The 24,971-nt window shown below is 41.9% G+C and overlaps 1 protein-coding gene across 7 annotated transcripts; it reads right to left on the bottom strand.

Moving 5' to 3' along the window:
- Positions 1-752: 752 nt before the first annotated feature.
- RNASEL (ribonuclease L) lies at positions 753-23,930 on the bottom strand. Of its 7 annotated transcripts, none has more exons than XM_029935251.1 (8): positions 23,824-23,930; positions 23,172-23,280; positions 19,346-21,019; positions 9,638-9,723; positions 7,827-8,032; positions 6,829-6,961; positions 3,844-3,977; positions 753-1,103 (listed from the first exon to the last, which is right to left on the bottom strand). In XM_029935251.1, exons 3-8 carry the CDS (start codon positions 20,820-20,822, stop codon positions 986-988), a joined length of 2,154 nt encoding a protein of 717 aa, XP_029791111.1. In that variant the 5' UTR covers positions 20,823-21,019; positions 23,172-23,280; positions 23,824-23,930; the 3' UTR covers positions 753-985. The 7 variants fall into 7 exon arrangements, with proteins under 7 accessions (XP_029791111.1, XP_029791109.1, XP_029791106.1 ...); XM_029935249.1 differs by lacking the exon at positions 753-1,103 and adding an exon at positions 1,572-2,989 and having other exon boundaries at positions 19,346-21,004; positions 23,165-23,280; XM_029935246.1 differs by lacking the exon at positions 753-1,103 and adding an exon at positions 1,572-2,989.
- Between the last annotated feature and the right edge of the window lie 1,041 nt (positions 23,931-24,971).

The raw sequence follows: 24,971 nt of genomic DNA, 5'->3' as shown, positions 1-24,971 counted from the left end.
ATTTGGTGATATGAAGATCATGGGTAAGCCCCACTGTGATCATCCAACCTGCCCAAACTCACCCTCTTTGGCTCTCTGGGGAGGCCACAGCCGATGGACTTGCAGACCTGGGTTTGTATCCCAGCTCTTCCAGTTACCACCTTTGTGAACTTGGGCAACATATCAATCCTTTCTGCACATTAGTTGCCTCTTCTGTAAAATGGGAATGTTTGCATCTCATAGCATTGTCCTGGGTGTTGATGGATGTCATGTATAAGAGCATTAGGCACTGGAAACCAGTAGGTAATCAAGAAGTGATAACTGTTATATTTACTGTACTTGTCTCTCCTGTATTGCTTGTCCAGTCCATTCCAGGTGAGCAACCTTCCCTCTTCTCTATGTAACTGGCACTTCTGTATGACAAGCCCAGGGACAGGATCACCTTGCCTAACAGAGCAACTAACATATAAGCTACAAACTCAGTGGAATGTTTGTGATAATGACGACCAAATGAGAAATATTTGCAGAGCATCTACAGAAGCCCTCAGAGAATGAAAGCAGAGGGTAAACTGATCAGTTCTTTCCTTCTTTCTCTACAGACACCCAGGCTTCAAATTGTTCTAGAACTACTGAAGAGCTGAAAACAGGCTCCTTTCCCCATTATTAAAGAGGAGGATGCCCTTTCTTAAAACTTACCCAGGAATTACTGAGCATTTTCTATTGTACTTATCACTACTCTTTATAGTGGAAATATCACTTAGAGAAATACAGACTTAATAAGCTCATTCCAAGTTTTATTGAATATGTTTTACAAAGGGGCATTTTGATTGACATAACCAGATACTTTCTACAAATTAGAAAACTAAAACTTAATTTTAAAACCTAAGGCAATCTTGCTGCTCCTAAAATCTTACAGAACAGCCTTAAATTTTTTTTCAGTACTTCTTTTTTCTTTTTTTAAGGAAGGACAGAATGACCCAGGAGAGAGGAATGGAAGACACCAGTGTCAATTATGTTTTGTTTGACTTCCAACCTTCTTAACTTCATTTAGTGTCATCATCTCTTCAGAAAGAACCCAGTATACTGTTTTCTTTTTCTCAACTCTTCCCATTACAAGGCTCCACCTTGACCATCAGAATGAGGATAAATGGAAAATTCATCAGACTTAATGCCATAAAATACGTTCAAATCAAGACAATGATACTTCCCAGCTATATATTAGAGTAAATCAACATGTCTCTACCCTCATCTGCAAAATGGAGATAACAACACCTACTTTACAGGATTATTTGAAAACTAAAAGGGAAAATATGTGGGTGTAATTTATAAATTATAAAGCAGCATTAAAATGTAAGGTAACATTATTATTCATTTATGAAGATGGTTCATTCACTTTTCACTGACTATTAAACGTTACCATGTGACAGACATTTTACTAGGTACAAATGATACAAATAAAAAATATACATTGGAGTGCCTAGGTGGCTCAGTTAAGTGTCCAACACCTGATTTCAGCTCTGGTCATGATCTCATGATTGTGGGATCGAGCTCCACATCAGCCTCCATGCTGAGCATGAAGCTTGCTTGGGATTCTTCTTCCCTCTCTCCCTGCCCCTGACTTACTCACACTTACTCTCTCTCTCTCAAAATAAATAAGTAAACATTATATGTATATCAATGGTCCTTGAAAGCTTATATTCCAGTGGGCAAGAAGCAAGATCAAGGTGGAGAGAAGCATCCTCTGGGTATGGGTGCTAGGGCCCAGATAGAGCATTCAGATTGGGGTGTGGAGATTGGGGGTGTTCAGGGGACTTCCTAGGGGACACTGGAATTGTTTCACTACAAATCCAAAAGCAAGAAAACAAATCCAAGTCACTGCTCTGTGAGGTGGTCCTGGTCCCCAAACCAGTTCGAAAATGTCCCAATCTCTTAAGGCAGAGTTTCTCAGTCTTGGTACCACTGATATTTTAGTCTGGATAATTCTATGTTGTGGGCTATCCTGTGCATCATAGAACATTTGGCATCATCCCTAACCTCCATCTATCAGATGCCAATAACACACCCTATCTCCCAGATTTAAAACCAAAAACATCCCTAGACAATGCCAAAAAGCCCCTGAGGGGCAAAACTGCCCCAGTTGAGAACTACTGTCTTGAGGTCATGGAAAACCATTGTAGGTGGTTCTAGAAGGAATGGAATTCATACAATTAGTGCCTAGGCTTATACTACAGGTTCAACAAATATTGAATGAATGAATAAGTGAAGTAAGTGAGTGAAGGAGCTTCCTGGAGTCCCTTTTACATATTCCTTTGCGGATCCATCCAGAAGATCCCCGGGCTAGTGATTAAGTCTAAATACCCAAGTAAGTGATAACAATAACACAACATGCATTTATACAGTACTCTATGCAAGTTGTATGATCTTGGGCAAGTAATTCAAACTCTCTGAGTCTCAGGTCTGCCAGTTCTTAAGTGGAGATGATAAATCCTGTCTTGCAAGGTCATTGGCAGAATTAAATGAGGCCGTCAACATAAAACATACAAGCATTAGAAGTGTGGGCACTCATTCCTGGAGCGCAACAGACAAGAGAAATCTTAGCAGGATGCCTTCCCAGCCCTTGCTACTAAACTTTACCTGTAAAAAAAGACAAGGAAGGCAGTTTGAGTTCATACATTATTTTGTTATAAACACATGGGGAAGACCAGGCGGTGTGTCAGAGCCTAACACTATCGCTATCTAACTCATCCTCACAAACAACCAGGTGAGTTAAGAGACTCAGAGAGTTGTGACTTGCCCAGGATCACACAGCTAAATAAGTACCTCCCTGAACTCTACAAGCTCAGCCACCACTCAGGGATGACCTCCATCACACTAAGACTTGTTTGGATTGTGGGTTTTGGGAAAATGCTTTCTGTATTCTGTGTTCTGTAGTTTCGTGTAGACATAGATGACCAGATCAGGAAATTCCTTTTGCAAGTATTGGAAAGGTTCTCCAATTCTCGACCTCATCCTGAAATGAAACATAAATATATTGGCATGGTTGCCCCTGAACTGTCTTCCCCCATTATAGCATCTGTGCCCAAAGATCTCTTTGCTCCCTTGATTTCTAGAGCAGAGTGAGTAAGGACTTCAAAATCTGACAGAACAAGATTCATCTAATTCTTCAACTAATTGGCAACTTAAGTTTTATGAACCTGTTTTATCCTCCATAACATGGAGATGATACAGTTCCACAATCCCTTATCTACAATTCCAAAATCCAAAATCCCTGAAAACTGCAAGCTTACTGTGAGTTTGCAGCTAACATTTTGGGCAGCAAAAGCTGATTTCACTAACATGAGACTTTTACAGCACTACATTCACTTTAGCCAGCTGCCCAGGCCCCTGCATTTCTTCCCAAAAGGGAGTCACTACCATTCTATTCAAAAGATCTCAGCAATAGCTAAAAAGGAGGAAAAGAGCCTGCTGGGCACATGTCATTCACGGGAAGACCCTTGTGTTGGCCTTTTCCAGGGGGAGGAATTACTTTTCTTTGATCAAAATAAATTTCCTTCCTTCTAACAAATAGCAGATATAAATTTAGAGTTGGATTTTTAAAGTTTTTTAGTGTTTGTTTATTTTTGAGAGGGATAGAGAGAGAAAATGTGTGGGAGAAGGGCAGAAAGAGACACAGAATCTGAAACAGGCTCCAGGCTCTGAGCTGTCAGCACAGAGCCCAGTGTGGGGCTCAAACTCATGTACGGCAAGATCATGACCTGAGCTGAAGTCAGACACTCAACACTGAACCACCCAGGTGCCCTACAATTGGATTTTTAAGTCATCCTCATTTCATAGATGACTTACAGGAACAGAAATAGTACTTACGTTTTGTTTTTTTCTTCATTAATATGTTCTCCCAAATTCCGGATAAACCTTAGCAGATCACTCACAGTGTCCTTATAGCGTTTGCATTTTTTATAATAATAGCTATTCATTTCTTGCATAACATAGCCATCAATCTAAAAAACAAAATATTATGCAAAAATGTAGTAGCAACACAAAACAAACCCTGATGTGCTATTAATACAAAAACGCAAAATGCGAATTTGAACATATGCCCAAATTACCACTAATTAATAAAGCAAATTAATAGAAAGAAAAAGAATGGAAGTAAATACTATACACCAAAATGCTAACAGCAGTTGTGTCTGGATGTGGAATTATAAGTAACTACACATTCTGGTCTCTATTTTCTAAGTGAATTGTTTTCATAAGAAGTTAAATATATTGAAACATGGTTTAGAAATTCTTTGGCTACTATCCTAGGAAATCTGCTCAGTAGGCTATACAATATTTTTATCCTGGTGGCCACCTGTCCAAGTTGTTAACTGATTACATTTCCCCCTTGAATAGGGTTGTTGAGACTAAAATCGGACCTGGTAGCCATTGCCAAAGTGAGTGTGGTGGTTTTTGTTTTATTTTGTTTTGAATTCTATTTCCAAAGCTTCCATGTTCCTCCTTGCCTCTAAGTATCCCAGAGCAGCACCTCCCATGTCCATGCCTTTCTCTGTGTGTTTGCACCCTTGTAGGTGGCTCTCCATTTTACAAAGTGTTAGGGTAAGAGAACAGCACCCAACAATTGTGAAGCCAGACAGTCCCTCAAGAAGAGTCATGGGTGACTAGACCACCCCAATGAAGATATGCTGAGACAGTCCCCATGTGCCACGTGCAGAGCACCTGGGAGAAGGGCTGAGCAACTGCATGCCAGGGCAGGGCACACTGGGGAGAGGAGGCCGGAGTACACACTGGAAAACCTGGCTCCTTGGTACTGACACAAAGATGAATGTAGAAGACCCTGAAAATAAGCAAGTCATGAAAATCAACAGGAAGTCGAAGTCTCAAATGGGAATTAAAAGATAAGACTGGAAAAGTGAGCGATGGGCATTGAGAAGGGCACTAGTTGGGATGAGCACTGGGTGTTGTAAGAAAACTAATTTGATGAGAAACTATATTATTAAAAAAAAATAAAGATCTAGGTTAATAAAAAAAAGAAAGGATAAGACTTGAGGGATACAGGGGTGACTCAGTCAGTTAAGCATCCAACTTTGATTCAGGTCATGATCCTGTGGTTCATGGGTACAAGCCCCCACATCAGGCTCTGTGCTGACAGCTCAGAGCCTGGAGCCTGCTTCGGATTCTGTGTCTTCCTCTCTCTCTCTCTCTCTCTCTCTCTCTCTGCCCCTGTTCCCCTTGTGCTCTCCCTCTCAAAAATAAACAAACATTGAAAAAATAAATAAATAAAAAGATAAGACTTGAAGTCAGTCAAAATGCAGCATAAGTCCATGAAGTTTCAGGTGAAGAACTGATGAACTGGGAAACAAAAGAACAGGTGAAAACCTGTTCCCAGCAATGCCAATCTCTGCCTTTCCAGGTCTGGCTATTTCAGGTTATACCTCTGCATCTCAATTTCCTCAGCAATTAAATGAGCTGGTGAACTTCATGACATCATAGCTTTGTGCAGTGAGTGGATTTAGCACACAGCCTCTGCAGCCAGACTGCCCAGCTTTAGATTCTGTTGCTGGCTCTGTGCCTTTGGAAAAAGTATTTGCCTGTGCCTCAGTGTGCCCACCCGCAATATGGAGGAGATCACCTCAGAGGTGGTTATAAGGATTAACTGTGGGAACTCTCACAAAGCCCTGGGAACTGTAACCACCATATAGTCAGTTCTCCAGAACTGTCATCTGTTATTACCACTTGCTCTTGCTTCAAACTTCTCTGTTTTTATAAGTATAAATTTTAGCTGAGGTTTCATAGACATTCACTTTGCAAAGAGTTGCAGCACATCTGCTCCACGCCAGGAATTCAGTAACGGACACAACGGACAGTCTATGCCCCCCTGGAATTTACAGGGCAGCAGGCAAAATAGACACTAAGGCAGCAATTATGAGTGTAATGTGTCATCTAGAGGCGAGCAAGGGAAGGAAACCACAATAAGACCCAGAAACAAAGAAGTGTGGGAGAAGCAGTCCTAGATCAGGACTCTGATTGGGAAGCTATTGGTTTGGGTCAAAGACCTGAGGATTATGGATTCTCCCATAGTGCTTTGCACTGTCTCCAGGGTGCCCAGCATGTATCACGCAGCCAGTGTTTCTGTGGGTCTCTTGGCGCCCCCGTGGACTGTGCTGTACTCTGCTATACATGCCCATGGCCTCACATGGGTCTAGCATGTAAATGGCACTCGATAATAATGAAAGTTTTGATAGCAATGACTAGATCGAGATGATGATTGACTTTTTATGTTTTACTATATTTATTTCAAGTTAGGTGGACCCTCTCCTGAAGAGAAGGAATTTGAAAGATCATCTTTTCTTCATGGTGTGTTTCCTCAGGCAGAATGTAGATGTGTATGTGGGTCCTCAGAGCTGGGCTGGACAGTCAGCAGAGGCAGCCAATCTCTCCCTGGACTGAGAAGCCTCAGGGTGCAGGACCTCCTTGGGGTTAAACTCCATTTAATCAGCTGTTCTTGTCACAATAGTAATAGGATTATTAGCCAGGCATCTCTTAGAACCAGGGCTGGAAGGAAAGAGCCACAAGAAAGGAAACAGCTCCTGGGCTGGGAAAGGCTGTCCTGAAGAACAGTCTAGATGACAGCCTCTCTGTCCAGAGGGCCTGGCCTCTGAAAGATGGGGCGGAGACTCAACAGGACAGAGGGGACTGGGATGGGGAGGAAGTCAGGGAAGTCACGTCTTCCACCCCTTGGCTGAATCAGGCCAACAGTATAATAAAAGTTTAAAAAAAAAAAACTAACATAATACATTACACAGATCCTTACTTCTAGAATAATTTCCAGACCATAGAAACTGTTCATACCTTAGAAGTCCACTGGGCAAAACTTCTGGAATATTCAGATGTTCCAAGTTGTAGTAGTTGGACAATCTTGCTATTACGTTTTTGCACTTTAACGTCCGATTCATTTCCCACATCCCTAAGCATCCTATAGCGGCTGAGGATGACAGAATTATCATGGTCATTCCACTCTGCCTTCTCTTTTCAGAAAGAAAACAATGTTACATTTTGGTTTTTGATAAAAGTAGTAAAAGCATGTCTCCAAAAATTCTGTGTGATGGAAGAGGCAGGCATCTTTCTCTCTCTCTCTCTCTCTCTCTCTCTCTCTCTCTCTGTCTCTCTGTCTGTCCTTTCTGTTCTTTAGAAAACAAAATCAGAATCCAGAGAGATTAAGTCACTACTCCAAAGATACTCAGTCAGGAAATGTCAAACTGAGAGGAGAACTGGGGTCTGCTGATCCCCAGCCTGACTCCTTCCCACAGCAACGTACCATGATGGTTAATTTTACGTGTTAACTTGTCTGGCCATGAGGGGCCCAGATTAAATATTATTCTAGATATATCTGTGAGGTGTTTCCAGATGAGATTAGCATTTGAATTGGTGAACTCTGTAAAGCAAATCACCTTCCCTTGTGAATGGATGTCATCTAATTTACTGAGGGCCTTGAATAGAACAAAAGCTAGAATTCACCCCTTCTTGTCTGACAGCTTCATCTGGAACATCAACTTTCTCTTGTTCTCACCCTTCCTAACTCTCTGGCCTTCAGACCCCTACTAGAATCGCCATCATCATTGCCCCTGACTCTCAGGCCTTTGGATTTGGACTCAACTACACTATTAGGTTTCCTGAATCTCCAGCTTGCAGAGGCTGATCATGAGAATTCTCAGCCTCAGTACTGCATGAGCCATTTCCTTATGAAAAATAAATATATACTTATGTTTATCATTTGATATGTAAAGTCTCCTGATACACTCACTGTCTCCCTTCTGGAGGCCTGTAATTTGCAATCACGCTTTACTTACTTCTGCCAACTCCAAAAGAAGGGATGACCCAGCAGGCCACTCAGATGCTCCTTCATATTTTCTCCAGGGTTAAACAGGTGACGAATGAGGTCCCGAGTTTCCTCATCTGGAGAAAATTCAATCACCTCTTCAATACTTTTAGTCTTCAGGGTCTCAAAAGGGAGATCTCCCTTTTTTACCACATATAGGACCAGCAGTCCAAGGGCCTGCATGAAACCCATAAATCAAGCTAATGTTTATTAATTATCACTCTGTATGCAGTTGTGATATAGGTTATGACCACATAGAAAGTGGGAGCAATCTCAAGGAGTCCATAGGCTTGTTAGGGAGAGAAGACACAGGTAGTGCATGGAGAACACTTCAAGGCAGTATATGGTCCCCAAACTGAGGTTTATAAGGAGCAAAAGATAATCTTGGGCCAGAGTTGTCAGGGCAGACTGATTAAAGGAAGAGGAATTATCTGGATCTTAAAGTATGAATAGCATATAAATAAACAGGGAAGAGGAAAAATGTTTTAAACAAGGGAAATGGCAGGAATCTGGCTGGGAACTTGGACTTTGGGTTGGGACTATGTCAAGCAGCAGAAAAATGAGCCAGTCCAGGTCCAGTGGGACACGGTGATAGCCCCAGGAGTTGGACCATGGCAGGAGGAAAGGCCAAGAAGGAGGTCAGCATAGGAACTTCCTGCAGCAGGCAAGACACCAGTCAGGGAAGGAGTTAAAATCTAGAGCCTTTTTTTTTTATATATCGTTTATTGTCAAGTTAGTTTCCATATAACACCCAGTGCTCTTCCCCATAAGTGCCCTCCTCCATGACCATCAACCTTCTTCCCCTTTCCCCCTCCCCCTTCAGCCCTCAGTTTTTTTCAGTATTCAAGGGTCCCTCATGATTTGCCTCACTCCCTCTTCCTAACTTTTTCCCCCCTTCCTCTCCCCATAGTCCTCTGTTGGGTTTCTCCTGTTAGACGTATGAGTGAAAACATATGGTATCTGTCCTTCTCTGCCTGAGTTATGTCACTTAGCATAACACCATCAAGTTCCATCCATGTTGCCATGAATGGCCAGGTTTCATTCTTTGTCATTGCCATGTAGTACTCTGTTGTATCTTCTTGAGCCTTTTAACAGCGAAGGCCAGACATGGATGGAGAGCTCTTGCTCCTGGCATTGAAAGTTCAGCCCCTTGGAGAATTCCCCAGGACAAAGCTGCCCTGACAGGGTCAGAATCAATCTGTGAGCTGAAGCTTTGCTCTGCAGAGATCAGGCTCTGTTTCTGCCCTGTGTCCTCCCAGGAGAAACAGCTCTTTCAGGGTCTTAACCCTTTTGGCCAAGATGAATCTCTTTCAAGATGAAGATCAAACCCATCCCTCCCTTATGTTTCAGAGGGCTATAGTATTTGGCCTTCCCAGGAGTTTAATTTCCAAGTTTGAATGGAATGGAAAAAGAAATCTCATCTGTTCTGTCTTTAGACAGAAAATACCTCCTGCAAGAATTCTGGTAATTTGGAGATTCTTCCTGGAGGTAATTTTAGAAGAGATGTGGCATGTTCAATTTATTTACCATCTAGCTGGTGGAGGAAGAGAGAAGTCCAAAGAGATACAGAAAGGAGCCACAGCAACAACCAACTCCACACCAACCCAGAGAAATGCCACTGTCTGCATGGGACTGATGGCAGTGAGCTCTGGGAAAATGCCGTGAAGGTTAGTTAAAATAGAAATGATGACCTTTAATTGGCCATAGGAAATAAGGGAATGAACAAAACAAATAAGGAAGGTGAAAAGAAAGATGGAAAAGAAAACCAGTTGTAGAAATTACCTCTAGATCTGTCTTGATTTCCTTTGGCTCTCCAGTCCACTTGATGCTTTTATCAAAATCTGCCAGGCAAACAGCATTCTTGGAATCTAGGGGATAATTTGTAGAGATGCAATGAAAATCCTCTCTCTTCCTGTCCTAACTAACTTAAATAATTATGTACCACAATGCACTACGATTGCTAAAGAAAGCAATAATAAAGCTTATATCTGCATGGTTATTTATTCCTCAAAAGAGCCTTGTACACCATGTCATTTGACTTGTTAGGTATCTGCCAAGGGCAGGATTTAAATTTTATATTTTTTCCAGTCCTAGGGGTGAAGAAAGATGAGGATAAATTTAACTATCTCCTCATTCAGGCAATTCCTGTGGGCAAAGAGCACAGGTTTATAAAGGAACTGTTGGCAGTAGATATATTGACTTCCTAAGGCTACCTAACGGCTAACCAACAAGATTCCAAATCCAAGACCAGATTAGCACAGCACTCCACTATATCGAGCCCACCGACCACAGCCCACTATGACACTGCCCTCAGTTATCATGGATTAGCCATGTGCTTGTTATGAGTCACTGCCTCCTTCCTCTCTTCAGAATCCTTCTCCCTGGAAAGAAGCCAGTGAGTCCTCAGAAAGAGGGATGCATGGATGAGAGAGGTCCAGAACAATATGAGAGGAGAGCAAGTCAGTGATCTGTCTTTGAAGAAGTGGCTCCTGCTTCTGGCTTGAAGGAGTCAAAGAAAGAAAACTGGGAAACTCCAGATTAGATGAAGGTCAGCAGAATTGTGTGCCTCTCGAACCCCTTTTATTCCGAACTTAAATGTCAAAGTTGCATGGAAACCCACAGTCTAACAAAAATGAATCCATTAAATTATTCAACAAGGATCTAGTGAGGGGAAATATGACAGTGGAAGTGAACACACCACAGGCCCTACAGAGTTCAGATTCTCTGAACAAGGAGATACTGAGTGAATAATCGCACAAGTAAACATAGAGCTAATTACAACTTTAAAAGTGCTAGCCAAAAGTGCAGGATTCTCTGAAGATGTATAACAAAAGCCACATGACTGTATGTGGGAAAGAAGTCTTCCTTAAGGAAGGACACTTACAGCACCTGAGTGGCTCAGTTCGTTGAGCATCCGACTCTTGATTTCAGCTCTAGTCATGATCTCACGGTTAGTGAGTTTGAGCCCCACATCAAGCTCATGCTGTCAGCATGAGTGGGATTCTATCTCTCCCTCTCTTTCTGCCCCTCCCCTGCTTGCACACATTCTCCCTCTCTCTCAAAATAAATAAAATTAAGATGAAAAAAAGGAAGGACACTTAGGTGGAGAAGATTAGTAGAATTCAACTGGGTGAGTAGAGCAGGGAAGAGAGAATTCCAGATAGGAGTTCCCAAGGCAGAAGGGAACCTGAAGAATTCCACTCTGACAGAAAGCAGGCCAAGTTCCTGGAGAGGAAGGACACAGTTAGTTGGAATCTAGGTTGAAGGGGCAGATGGGGTGCAGATCATAACCAGGGACTGTTTTCAGCTAGTCGAACTAATAAATTCCCCTCACTGTTTAAGCCATTTGGAGTTGAGTTCTGCTACTTAAATTGGCAAGTGCCTGATGAACACTTCACATCTCTGCCTAACACTTGATTTTTTTAACAAGCCCCAGTTTTTTTATTTTTAGATTCAATAGACATTGTTAAAGTGCTATCAAAATTTTAAACTCTGACAGTTTCTGTACTTATATCATCACAGACTGTTAACAGTTGATGGGCAGAGTCAGGACAAAATCTGCCCACCCCGCCCTGCTGGCAATGAACGAATCAAGAACCTCTTCATCCTTCACTCCCACCACAGTGATATCATCTAAGATTAATATATTTTTAATTCTTAAAAAAACAACCAATGCATATCATTTACATAAACAATGAATTCTTTCTTTGTTTATTCTTTGCTTCTTGTAAGTTACTCTTTTCTCCCAGACTATATCTCCTTCCTTATGCATATCCTCTAGCAGATCCTTCCTGTAGAGCCTGTGGGTAGAAAGTTTTCCTGGATCCTTGAATGTGTAAAAAAATTTATTTCAACAAATAGTGTTAGGAAAACTGGACAGCTACATGCAAGAGAATTAAAATGGACCACTTTTTTACACCATACACAAAAATAAACTCAAAATGGATTAAAGACCTAAATGTGAGAGCTGATACCATTAAATTCTGGAGGGAAAAAAACATAGGCAGTAATTTCTTTGGCATTGGCCATAGAAATATTTTTCTAGATGTTCTCCTCAGGAAAGGAAAACAAAAGCAAAATAAACTATTGGGACTACACTGAACTAAAAGGCTTCTATGCAGTGAAGGAAACCATCAGCCAAACAACAAGGCAACCTACTCAATGGGAGAAGATATTTGCAGATGAGATATCTAATAAGGGGTTAATGCCAAAAATGTATAAAGAATGTATGTAACTCAACACCAAAAGAAATTTCAATTAAAAATGGGCAAAGGACCTGAATAGAAACTTTTTCCAAAGAAGACATACAAACGGCCAGCAGACACATAGAAAGATTCTCAACATCACTCTTTATCAGGGAAGTGCAAATCAAAACCGTAATGAGATATACCTTATACCTGTAAAAGTGGCTACAATCAAAAAGACAAAAAAATAGGTGTTGGTAAAAATGTGGAGAAAAAGTGTGCACTGTTGGTAAGAATGTAAATTAGTATAGCAGATGTGGAAAACAATATGGAGGTTCCTCAAAAAATTAAAAATAGATATGATATGATCCAGTAATTCCACTACTGAGAATTCACCAAAGAAAACAAAACATAGTTTGAAAAGTTATATGCACCCCTACATTTACTGCAGCCTTATTTCCAAGATATGGAAACAGCCCAAGTGTCAGCAATCAAAAAGAATGAAATCTTGCCATTTGTGACAGTATGGATGATCCAAGAGGCTACAATACTAAGTGAAATAAGTCACAGAAATCTGAACACCATAGGATTTCACTCATGTATGGAATTTAAGAAACAAAAGAACAAAGAAAAAAAAGGGATGAACAAAAAAACAGACTCAAATACAGAGAACAAACTGGTGGTTTCCAGAGGGGAAGTCGAAGGGGATGGGTGAAATACATTAAGGGGATTAAAGTGTGCTTATTGTGATGAGCAGTGGATAATGTATAGAATTGTTGAATCATATTATACATCTGAAACTAATAAAACACTGTGTGTTAATAATACTTCAATCAAAAATATGTATTTATTTTGAATCATGTGTGAACAATAATAATGTGACTGTTGTCTCAATCAGTCCTGGATGCTATGACAAATCACAATAGACTGGGTGGCTTAAACAACAGAAATCTATTTCTCACGTTTTTGAATATTAGAACCCTAAGATCAGGGTGTCAGCAGGATTGGGTTCATGGTGAGAACCTTCTTACTGGTTTATAGACACCCATCTTCTTGCTATATTCTCATGTGGTGGAAAGACAGCTAGCTAGCTCTATGACCTCTTGTTTTCTTATGTTTATTTATTGGTTTGTTTGTTTATTTGTTTATTTTGAGAGAGAGTGAGTGCAAGTGGGGGAGGGGCAGAGAAAGAGGGAGAGAGAGAATCTCAAGCAGACTCCATGCTGTCAGCGCAGAGCCTGACACAGGGCTTGATCTCACAAACCATGAGCTCATGACCTTAGTGGATATCAAGAGTCAGAGGCTCAACCAACTGAGCTATTGAGGTGTCCCTCTATGACCTCTTCTTATAAGAGCCTTAATGCATCCAAAGCAATTTTGAGAAAGAATAAATCTAGAGGCACCATACTTCCTGGTTTTAAACTATATTACAAAGCTCTAATAATCAAATCAATGTAGCACTGGTATAAAACCAGACACATAGATCAATGAAACAGAATCAAGAATCCCACAATACACCCACACATATGCAGTCAACTAACATTTGACAAGGGAGCCAAGAATGATGTTGGATAAACCAGATAGTTATATGCAAAAGAATGAAAGTGGACCCCTACCTTAAACCACTTAAAAAACTAATTTGAAATGGATTAATACTTAAATGTGTGACCTAAAACCATATAACTCCTAGAAGAAAACATAGAGAAAAAGCTCCTTGATATTGGTCCAGGCAGTGATATTTTAGATACGACACCAAAAGCACAGGCAACAAAAAGCAAAAATGAACATGGGGATTACATCAAACTAAAAGCTTCTGCAGAGTGAAAGAAACCATCAATAAAATGAAAAGGGAATGTATAGAATAAAAAAATATTTGCAAATTATATATCTGATTTGGAGTGAATATATATGAAATTCATGCAATTCAATAGCAAAAATCAAATGTTCTGATTAAAAAATGGACAAAAAACCTGAATAGACATTTTTTTCCAAACAAGACATTACAAGAGCCAACAGATACATGAAAAATTGCTCAATATCAGTAATTATCAGTGAAATACATACCAAACCTATAATGTAATACCATTCCACGCATCTGTTAGAATAATTATCAAAAAGACAGATAAGAAGTATTGGTGAGGATGTGGAGGAAAAGGAACACTTGTATGTTGTTGGTGGGAATGTAAATTGGTACAGCCTGTATAGAAAACATCATGAAGGTTTCTCAAAAAATCAAAAATGGATAAAATAGAAAAGTATATTTGAAGGAAGTATCTTGAAGAGATATTTGCATCTCCAGGTTCATGGCACCATTATTTATATTCGCCAACATAAAAACAGGATGTGTCTGTTGACAGATAAAGGGATAAATAAGTGGTGTACACACACACACACACACACACACACAGCAGAACATTATGCAGCCATTAAAAACACGGAGATCCTGCCAGTTATGACAACATGGATGAACTCTGAAGGCATTATGCTAAATTTAATAAGTCAGGCAAAGAAACACAAATGCTATATGATCTCACTTATATGTGGAATCTAAAAAAACCTGAGGGGCACCTGCATGGCTCAGTTGGTTAAGCATTTGACTTTGGTTCAGGTCCTAATCTCATGGTTTGTGAGTTCAGGGCCTGTGTTGGGCTCTGTGATGACAGCTCAGAGGTTGAAGTCTGCTTCAGATTCTGTGTCTCCCTCTCTCTCTGACCCTCCCCTGCTCAAGCTCTGTCTCTCTCTCTCTTTCTCTCTCTCTCTCTCTCTCTTACAAATAAACAAACATTAAAAAGAATTTTTTTAGATCATAAAAAACATGGAACTCATAGAAGCAGAGAGTAGATTTGTGGTTACCAGTCTGCTTCAGATTCTGTGTCTCCCTCTCTCTCTGCCCCTCCCCTGCCTGCGCTGTCTCTCTCTGTCTCCCAAAAATAAATAAAAAACATTAAAAAAAATTTAAAGGCAGTCAAAGTGTACAAACTCCCAGTTACAAGATGAATAAATTCTGGGGATGCCATGTCCAGCATGGTGACTACGGTTAACAATACTGTATTATATACTTGAAGTTGCTGAGAGTAGATGTTAAAACTTCTTACCACACATACACACAATGGTAACTCTGTGAGGTGATGTGTTAGCATCTTGCAATATATGTGTATTTTATATCATAACATTAGACTCACACGATGTTACATGTCAACTTTATCTTAATAAAGCTAGAAAATATAAAAAATTTTCTTCTAATCGTGGGGAAAAAAAAGACACTAATGTCATTCATGAAGGCTCCACCCTCATGATCCAATATTCTTCAGAAGGTGTCGCCTCCAAATGCTCTCACACGGAGATTAATGTTTCAACATATGAATTCTGGGGTAACACTAACATTTAGCCGTTAGATAGGCTCTTGCTCATCATGCTTTCCTTTGACATTCGGGTTGCTGATAAGAGGAGTCCCTTACCAATCCGATTTTGGTTTCTAAGTAGGAATTTTTTTCTCTTGGGAGGTTTTGAGATTTTTTCTTTTCCCTTGATGCTTTGAAATTCCTTTAAGATGTGGCTCAGTGGGGTTTTTTTTTTCTCCCCTTACTTATCCTCAGCTCTCAGTGAGTCTTTTCAATAAGAGAACTACATCTATTTTAGTACTGGGACATTCTCATATATATTTTTTTCAAATACTGTTTTAATCTCTCTCACTCTCTTCTTCCCTCTGGAATGCCTATTAGAACCTCTGGATCTAATTCCTGACTTCTTAAACATTCCCCCTTTCCATCCCTTTATGCTTTTCTATTATTTCCTAGGACAATTTCTTGGGCAAACCTTCTAGCTCACTCATTTAACCTTCAATACGGTCTTGAGTTTAAAATTTTTATTTTATTATGTTTTTATTTTTGAGACAGAGGGAGCATGAGTTGAAAAGGGGCAGAGAGAGAGGGAGACACAGAATCTGAAGCAGGCTCCACACTCTGAGCTGTTGGCACAGAGCCCGATGTGGGGCTCAAACTCATAGATAGTGAAATCAGGACCTGAGCCGAAATCAGACACACTCAACCGACTGAGCCACCCAGGTGCCCAGAGCTTTAACATTTTAAGCAATTATATATTTTTTTAAAATGTTAATGTTTTTATTCATTTTTGAGAGACAGAGAGAGACAGAACACTAGCATGGTAAGGGCAGAGAGAGAGGGAGACACAGAATCCAAAGTAGGCTCCAGGCTCCGAGCTGGCAGCACAGAGCCCAATGCAGGGTTCGAACCCATGAACTGCAAGATCATGACCTGAGCTGAAGTTGGACACTTAACCAACTGAGCCACCCAAGCACCCCAACAATTATACTTTCAAATTTCAAATTCTCTATTTGGTTCTTTTCACAATGGTTATTCTTGCTTCTTGGATGAAATGATCTATCTTTGTTCTCTGGTTTTATTAACTATACTTAAAATTGTACTATGGTTATTCAAAATGGTAAGCTAAGTAAATACCTATGTCCTAATCCATGGAATCTGTGAATATTATTTGTATAGTAAAAAAAAAAAAAAGGACTTTGCAGATGTAATTAAGAATCTTGAAATAGGAGGAATCACCCTGGGTGAGCAGGGTGAGTCCTAAGTATAATCACATATATCCTTATGTGGTGAGAATTTTTAATATCTATCCTCTGTGGAGGCGAAGGGAGATCTGACAACAGAAGAGAAAGCAATATTACTCCAGAGGCAGAGATTGGTGTGATGCCACAAGCCAAGGAAAATCAGCAGCCAAGAGGAAGAAGCAAGGAGAGAGTCTCCCTTACAGCCTACAGAGGGAATTTCGCCTTGCTGACACCTGATTTGGGGCCAGTGGAACTGACTTCTCACCTCCAGAACTGTGGGAGAATAGGTTTCTATTGTTTAAAAAATGTTTAATATTTATTTACTTTTCAGAGAAAGAGACAGAGCACAAGCAGGGGAGGGACAGAGAGAGATAGAGACCAACTCGGAAGCAGGCTCCAGGCTCTGAGCCCAGTGCAGGGCTTGAACTCACAAGCCTTGAGATCATGTGAGTCCAAGTCATATGCTTAACTGACTGAGTCATCGAGGCATTAAGACACCAAGTTTGTGGTCATTTGTTTCAGCAGTCATAGGAAACTAATACATTCAATTGGCTTTGTTTCTTTGAGTGTAAATTCTTCTATTTCATGCATCTCTTTTATGATCAGTACTTTATAAGTGCCTTAAGTGATTTTTTACTACACGCCTCCCTTTGCAGTTGAGAATCCCTGATGTCCTGTGAGTTGTTTCTGCTAATGCCATCCCAACATAGGGGAGTTGGAGGCAGTTGTCAGAACTGCTTTATATTCTATTCAGTGAAATGTAGGGGTAAAAAGGACATGTCACTTAGTAGGGTGCTTGCAGAAATTTTGTGGGTTTAATTGCTCTGTTTCTCTTGAGATCAACCACCCAGTGCCTCGAGCAGTAATTCTGTCTGCAGACAGGTGTGTCACGGATGCTTGGACTGTGGGGAAGAGAGGATGCACAGGGTTTGATTTTCCTATTTTCTATTCATGCAGCATCTGCCTGTTACTTGGTCCTTTGTCCTCTCGTGCCTCCAGCTTCCATTACTGTTGAGTGGTGATTCTTTGCCCTGTTCCCATTTCTATGAGTAATATCAGTTGTGGCTTCCTGCATTTATCCTGGCTCCTGTGTCCTTTTTTAATCCCATCCAACATGTTCAGTCTCTTAATGTTTCTTCAAAGATTTTGTCCTGTAAAACTTCTTCTGTTGTTGTGATCTCAGCTACGAATTCATTTAACAATCTTTCCCTATCATGTTAGGGATTTAATACAAAGAATAGTCTCTAGTATATGTTAGGTTCACCACCTTGAGGCAGGAGTATAGTCTGTTCTTTATGGTTCAAGCTTAAGAATAGAAGAGGTGGTGCCAGGTAGTTTTTCTTTAGAACGTGATATATGACCCTTTTGTATCAAGATAGACTTTTAGAAGTAGGAAGGACCCTGCCCTTGGCTGAATCTTGATGACTCTGCTTCACTTGGCAGAGCTGCACATATTTCTGGCCTCTGTAAGTCTGCCCAGCAAAGCTGCCTTACACCAGGAAGGAACGCCCCTAGTGGCCTCAAACTAAACACCAGATTCCAGTTGTGGTTTTAGGTATACTTACTTCTTTCCAGGTCTTGTTCAGGACCTTAAATACTGTTCTCTGCCTTTCATTTTAATTTTTAAATGTTTATTTATTTTTGAGAGAGAGAGAGAGAGAGAGAGAGAGAGAGAGAGAAGAGACAGCAGGAGAGGGGCAGAGAGAGAGGGAGACACAGAATCCGAAGCAGGCTCCAGGCTCTGAGCTGTCAGCACAGAGCCTGATGCGGGGCTCAAACTCACAAACTGTGAGATCATGACTGAGCCGAAGGCAGACATTTAATAGACTGAGCCACCCAGGCGCCCCTGTTGTCTGCCTTTTTGTCTTGCTCCCTGAACCCTCCTTTTGTCTTATTCTCCTACACACCTAGCTTAAATCTCAGTGCATGTCTGTAGATTAGGTATCTGTTTCTGCTTAGCCCTCTAGACAAGTACTTGGCCTTGGTTGAGCAGCTTTAACACAAGTACCATACTGCACTTAGACCTCATAACCACCTTATGAAAGTGGTATTATCAGTCTTAGATGAGGAAATTAAGGCTCACAGAATCAAGTGACTTTGACGTTGCAAAGCTACCAAGTGGCAAGGCTGGGCTGCAGCCTCCCTAAACCTGTCTCAAGCCAAGACTCTTTCTAGAGCACCACATTGTCTCCTGGGACTTTACACTCAGCTCCGCTTCTGTTATGTTATGTTATGTTATGTTATGTTATGTTATGTTATGTTATGTTACTTGGTTTGAGCCAGTGACGAACCAATGCCTCATTCTGCCTACTTGGAGTCTGTTTTCACTGTATTGCATCTTATCCTGGCATGCCCAATTTTGACCTCAGTTTTGCCATTCAGTTTTACAGTGACTACCATCTTGTCTGAAGGAATATGACTTTGGGATTCTCTGACTTGCAGGCTACTTGAGGAATTGAAATTTCTGGAGCTGACTCCATCCAAGACACATTTCATACTTGCATTTGCCGATGGAAATATAAGGTGAGCCTGGTATTCCATTGGCATCAGGGATGTGGTTACACCTCATAGCAGGAGAGACTGCACTGTAATTATAAAATCAGTTTCACTAATCCTCAAACAGAATAGTGCACATTTACTACTCTTTTCCTACCTGTAGTGAAAATCCTTTCTTTTGTAAATAAAGACCTCACAGTTTTTAAGAGAAGACTAGGGACTCACCTATTAAGATGTTTCCAGGGTGCAGATCCTGATGAGTGTATCCACACAGGAGATGCAGCTCTTCCACAGCCTTAAATACAGTGGAAAGGACTTTCCGGGCAAACTCGTCTTCCTCATTGTCCCCAGCCTCCCCTCTGTGCTTATCCAAGTGTTCCTCCAGGGTCTGCTCACAGAGGGCAAGGCACACATACAGACAGTCCTTGTGGCTCTCACTCCCGTAGAACGTCACCAAGTCACTGTTTGCTCTGCTGCTCTGCAGGCAGGAGACCTCCTTGTGTCCATGGGTGCTGCCTTCACAGAAGCGTTTCACAGCGACCTCTTGCCCTTCATAGAACCCCAGGTAGATGCCCCCTTCAGATGTGTCAGCAATTTTATATTCCTCGTCGATAAAGATCTTGAGTTTGCCAATCATAGGGCGGTATATTCTATGGAGATGTTCCAAGGCCTCCCTCCAACGTGAGCTTTGAGGCTTCCAGTCTTCAGCAGGAGAGTGAAAATCTTCTCTGGCCCCATGAAGGAGAAGAAACTTCGCAAGAGAACTGTCATAGTTGCGCCTCGCTATCATAACAAGATCTCCACAGTCTGTGCTGGCTCCCTTCTCGCATAACAGTTGAGCAATTCCTTTCAGTTTGAGTTGGACAGCCAACAGAAGTGCTGTACTGCCCTCACTGTCTGTGTCATTAATCTCTATATGTTCTTGTTCCAGAAGCATCTGCACCAAACCCAAGTGCTTCTTTTCCACTGCCAGGATCAGGGGTGTCTTCCCTTTTTCCCCCCTCACGTTGACCTCAGCCCCATGGTCCAGCAGAAGGCGAGTGATGACCTCCACGTTTCTATCATCAGAGTGCCTAAGTGCATAGATCAAAGCATTTCTGCCCATATTGTCCTGGGATTTGACATCTGCCCCCATCTCATCAAGGAGGATCTTCAGGGCATCTACATGTCCATTTTCAGCAGCATCCATTAGAGCTGTGGCCCCTCCTTTTCCAAGCTTCTTTTGATCCTCCTTGGTCCTTCGACTCAAATTCACCTTTGCACCATTCTTGTACAGGAATCTTAAGGCTTCGACCTTACCATTCACAGCAGCTTCCATGAATGCTGTGAAGCCATTAGCATCACACTCATTGACCTCTGCACCTTTAGAAAGTAAAAGTTCCAGCAGCTTCACATTGCCTTCGATCCCAGCGATGATGAAGGGAGTGGCCCCATTCTTCTTCCTCAGACAAGGATTAGCACCATAATGAAGCAGAAGATCCACGATGTCCTCCTGGCCATTTTGTACTGCGTTATGCAAAGGGGACCAGCCCCACTCCTTTTCCTGGAAATTGACATCAGCCCCTCCTTCCAGCAATTGCTGAACCAGCTTGATGTCTTCTTTTTTAACAGCTTTCATCAACTGATTGCCCTCCACCAATGCCCTCTCCTTGCTGGAGGGTGTGGGTCTCTCCTGAAGGCTGTTATGGCTCTCGGTCTCCATGATGGTAATTATCAATGGCTACAACTCTGTGCCTTTTCTTTGAGAAAATGAAAATTTCCCTTCTTGGTCGGTCCAAGAGACACGGAGCTCTTAGAACTCCTATCAGGGTAAATAGGGATTATCTGGCTATGGACCAGCAGTATGAGGAAAAATAATACTCCTGCAGTCTTCTGACATTCCACCTAATGATGAGAGAGCTATTTGTAATTTTAGAATAGTGAGAAAACATTTGAATTGGAAAAATTAATTTTACTAGTAACTTTTTAAAAATACATCTACTTATTTATATAGAACTATTTACTATAGAAAATTATTATGCTATAGTCCCACCACCCAGACATAGCCATTGTTAATATTTAGTATATTTCTATAAATGTTTAAAAAATAGTTGAGATCATGCTATGTAAGAATGTTATATAAGTATCCTGCTTTTTTTAAATTTAATACCATAGTTTCCTATGTTACTGCAAAGTCTTTGAAAATATTTTTAATGGTTGGGGCACCTGGATGGCTCAGTCAGTTAAGCATCCAACTTTTGATTTCAGCCCAGGTGATAATCTCACAGTTCAAGAGATCAAGCCCCTGCCTCAGACTGTGACCTGATAACATCAAGTCTGCTTAGGATTCTCTCTCTCTCTCTCTCTCTCTCTCTCTCTCTCAAAAATAAATAAATTTAAAAAATTAATGCCTTTGCAATATGCCACCAGACAGTTGCTTCATTTCTCTATTGCTGAGCAGTATTTGTTGATTTTTATATGATTATTTATTTTTGAGAGTGCAAGCAAGGGAGGGGCAGAGAGAAAGGGAGACAGAGGATTGCAAGCAGACTCTGCACTGACAACAGTGAGCCCAATGTGGGGCTCAAACTCACGAACCACGAGATCATGACCTGAGCTGAAGCCAGATGCTCAACTGACTGAGCAACCCAGGCACCACTACTGAGAAGTTTTTTAAAAAATTTTAAACAAGACTTTTAAAATTAGACTTTTTAAGCAATTCTAAATAATGGTGCAGTTAATTTGGCTTTTTCAACCATGTTTTCTTTCCTTTTTAATGTTTGTTTATTTTTGAGAGGTGAGGGAGAGAGTGCAAGTGAGGTAGGGGCAGAAGAAGAAAGGGAGACACAGAATCCGAAGCAGGGTCCAGGCTCTGAGCTGTCAACACAGAGCCCGACATGGGGCTCAAACCCACAAACTGTGAGATCATGACCTGAGCTGAAGTTGAACACCTAACTGACTGAGCCACCCAGGCACCCCCAAAGCTTGTTTTCTCATGAGAAATCTTATAATATATTTCTTATGATAGATTTCAAAGAACTGAATGCCTAGTCAAAGAGTATCAGCACACCGACAGGTCTTATGTGTTAATTTGCTTCAAGCCTATGCACTTACTGTTTGCTGACCTAAGTCCCCTGGTCTGTAGCAGAATTAATCTATTTTCCTTGAGATGTGTAGACCACTGACCTTGAAGAGTGAAAGACCAGACTTTCCTGGAAGATAAGGCCTAACTATATTAAGAAACAGCCGCTGTTGACGCCAACATGTCTGTTCAGGGTCCTACTGACCAATGACTAACTGCTTGGGCACCTGCTTCTCCTGCTGCAGCCCCCTCCTCCCTTGCCCAATGCCTTCCCCAGCTTCCCCTGGATGGGGAAGATGGTCTTTGAGACGTTAGCCGGCCATCTTCCCAAGTTGTCAGCTTCCTGAATAAAGCAACCTTTCCTTTCCCTTTCTTAGCACTTGTCACTCTAGTATTGATTTTTGAGCAGCTAGCAGCCAAACCTGAGTTTGGAACCAGTTCTCTGTCCCACAACAAAAGGATATGATTGTTTTAAAGACTCCCAAGCTATGTTAATAAATGTTTTCCAATGTCATATAAACATACTCTTACTAGAAGTAGATGTGCTCTTAAAATAAAAAAAAAAAAAAAGAACTCTCACTTATAGGAGGAAAAAAATCTGTGTTGTATCAATTTGCATTTCTTACACCATGGGAAGGCTGATCCCTCTCAGCGTGTTCACTAGCTCTAGGCATGTCTTCTTTGTGCTTCTATTCAAAGTAATATAGAAAAGTAGAAAGAGTTTAGGCTCCAACCTCACAAGACTGAAGTTTGACCCGCTGGTTGTATAACTTCAGACATCTACTTCCTAATTGTGTAACTGTAGATTATTCTCAATTTTCTGTTTCCTCTAAAGGCGGAAACAGTAAATACAGTCATGCATGTCGAGTATGGCAAATATTAGGCATTCAATAAATGAGAGAACTAATAATGTCCCATTATGAAAAAAAATAATTCAAGAATCCTGGTCTCCCCGCTTACATGCACACACACAACACATAAACCTGGGACCTGGTGGTGGTGACTTAGTCCAACTGCCTTCTGCCAGGTGTGAGCCACAGGACTGCAATTCAGGTATCAGCACCAAACGGTTCCTTGCATATTTGTAAACCTGTACCTGCTACGAACCCACAGAGCAACCCTTTTAGCGATCTGGCCACCCTGATGGCCTCAAAGCCCCCTCCCTCAGAGATCTAATCGATCGTGCTATGAAAGCACAGCCCCCTGGCAATGAAAACTTTGAGACAAATGTTCATACACAGGGTTCCCGTTACTACGGGTGTGAAATGGGCTGCTAGAAATAAACGAGCGGGGAGGTAAGGGAGTCAAAGAAACCCCAAATAAAATATCAGAGTAAAGAGGCACCGCAGCAAAAGTGCTGTCATAGACAACAGCCGGCTTTCGGTTTTGTTTTCTCCGACTCACCAGAGGTGCCCGTCAAGGAGAGAGAGCTCGAGTAAGTAACTTGTGGACTGTGGCCAAACCTTGGAGCCCAGGAGGACTCGGGACCCAAGGTTCCCCTGCCAGCAGGCTCCAAGCTCAATGTCCACACCCTCGGAGTCCCACACCCCCTTCCACCTCCAGACCCCGGAGCTCAAGGAATCCCTTAAGGGGAACAGCTCCTCCTCAAGCTTTCCCAGCTCTCCTCTTTCTGAGGTCTTACCTTCCAACCTCAGACGCCCCTCAGCTCTTCCTTTGAGAGAATATAATCTTCAAAGGCTGCAGGAAAGCACTTCTTGCCGGACCTCGCTGAGCCACAGGGCGGAGCTAAGAGAGGCAGCAAGAAAGGAGCCGGAGAATAAACCTCAGGGCCTGAGCAGACAGCCCTCTAGAGGACAGCGGGGGCTCCGCTCTAACTGCGGAGGGCCGAGGTGACCTCCAAAACAGCTGTTCATTCATCTTTTGGCCCTTTAGGCTTTCAGGCCATTGCTTCCAGCTCCATCTTTACCACATTATTCTAAATCCCTACCTTTCTGAAGGAAATGAGTGGTAAATGAATATTCATTGAGCACCAACTGTGTGCCAGGTGCCCTGCACTCCCCCTTCCTTCACAAGTGACAGGACCCCAATTAACCCCTAACAAACCTGTTGATGATGAGCCTGAGGCTCAAAGAAGCTAGATAAACCCAAAGTCCAAGCTCCTGCACCCATCTGGGCACGCTCAGCTCTCTCGCTGCCGGAGGCATGGAGGCCTCCTCAGAAGGGCACCAGGTTGACCCATGTGGAGACTCGTTCCTCAGCCATCGCTGTGGTTGTTCAGGGGAGTGACCTCAGGCGGTGGATGGTTTAACCACGTCGAGTCTCAGTTCCCTTGTGGAACATGGTTTTTACAATTCCTTTCTTAAAAGTTCGGTTCTTGCCACTCTTGCCACTCGCCACTCTCCTGGCACTGAGATGTGCACTGTGTCCTCAGTGCTGCAGTGGGAAATCTTCCTGTCCACAAGGACTATCCGGTTTTGCAGGGGAGACAACCTCCTGCCCATCCTGAACCAAGAGAATCAAAGAGGCGGTGGCCCAAGAGACATGTAAGCGTGACAGTGATCCTGGCAGGAGGAGACTTCAGTCTGCTCACAGAGACCAGACCCCAGTCACTAGGCTGGTGACATGCAGAGAAACATAGGCCAAGGCTACAGATCAGGATGTCCCCCTCCAACCCTTCAGCTTCCCCTTTCCACATACGACATGCAGGATTGGGACACAGGGTCCTTCCCCTTTCCTTCTTGTGACCAGAAAGAGCCCTAAGGCTGCAAGGATTCACCCTGAAGTGCGAATAAACTGCATGTTACTTACCAGAAGCTCTTCTTCTTGGAT

Source organism: Suricata suricatta, chromosome 3 (assembly GCF_006229205.1).
Source record: "Suricata suricatta isolate VVHF042 chromosome 3, meerkat_22Aug2017_6uvM2_HiC, whole genome shotgun sequence".
NCBI classification, from domain to species: Eukaryota; Metazoa; Chordata; class Mammalia; order Carnivora; family Herpestidae; genus Suricata; species Suricata suricatta.
Note: the sequence above shows the minus strand (reverse complement) of the source record. Positions and strands in the feature narration are given on the sequence as shown.

What these genes read in the sequence shown, in the direction of transcription:
- RNASEL (XM_029935249.1), bottom strand. Translation starts at nt 20,822, where the DNA reads ATGGAGACCGAGAGCCATAACAGCCTTCAGGAGAGACCCACACCCTCC. An exon ending in CCCTGGAAACATCTTAATAG is followed by an intron (nt 9,724 to 19,345) that starts GTGAGTCCCTAG and finishes ATTATCCCCTAG; the next exon opens with ATTCCAAGAATGCTGTTTGC. An exon ending in AAATCAAGACAGATCTAGAG is followed by an intron (nt 8,033 to 9,637) that starts GTAATTTCTACA and finishes GGTTTCATGCAG; the next exon opens with GCCCTTGGACTGCTGGTCCT.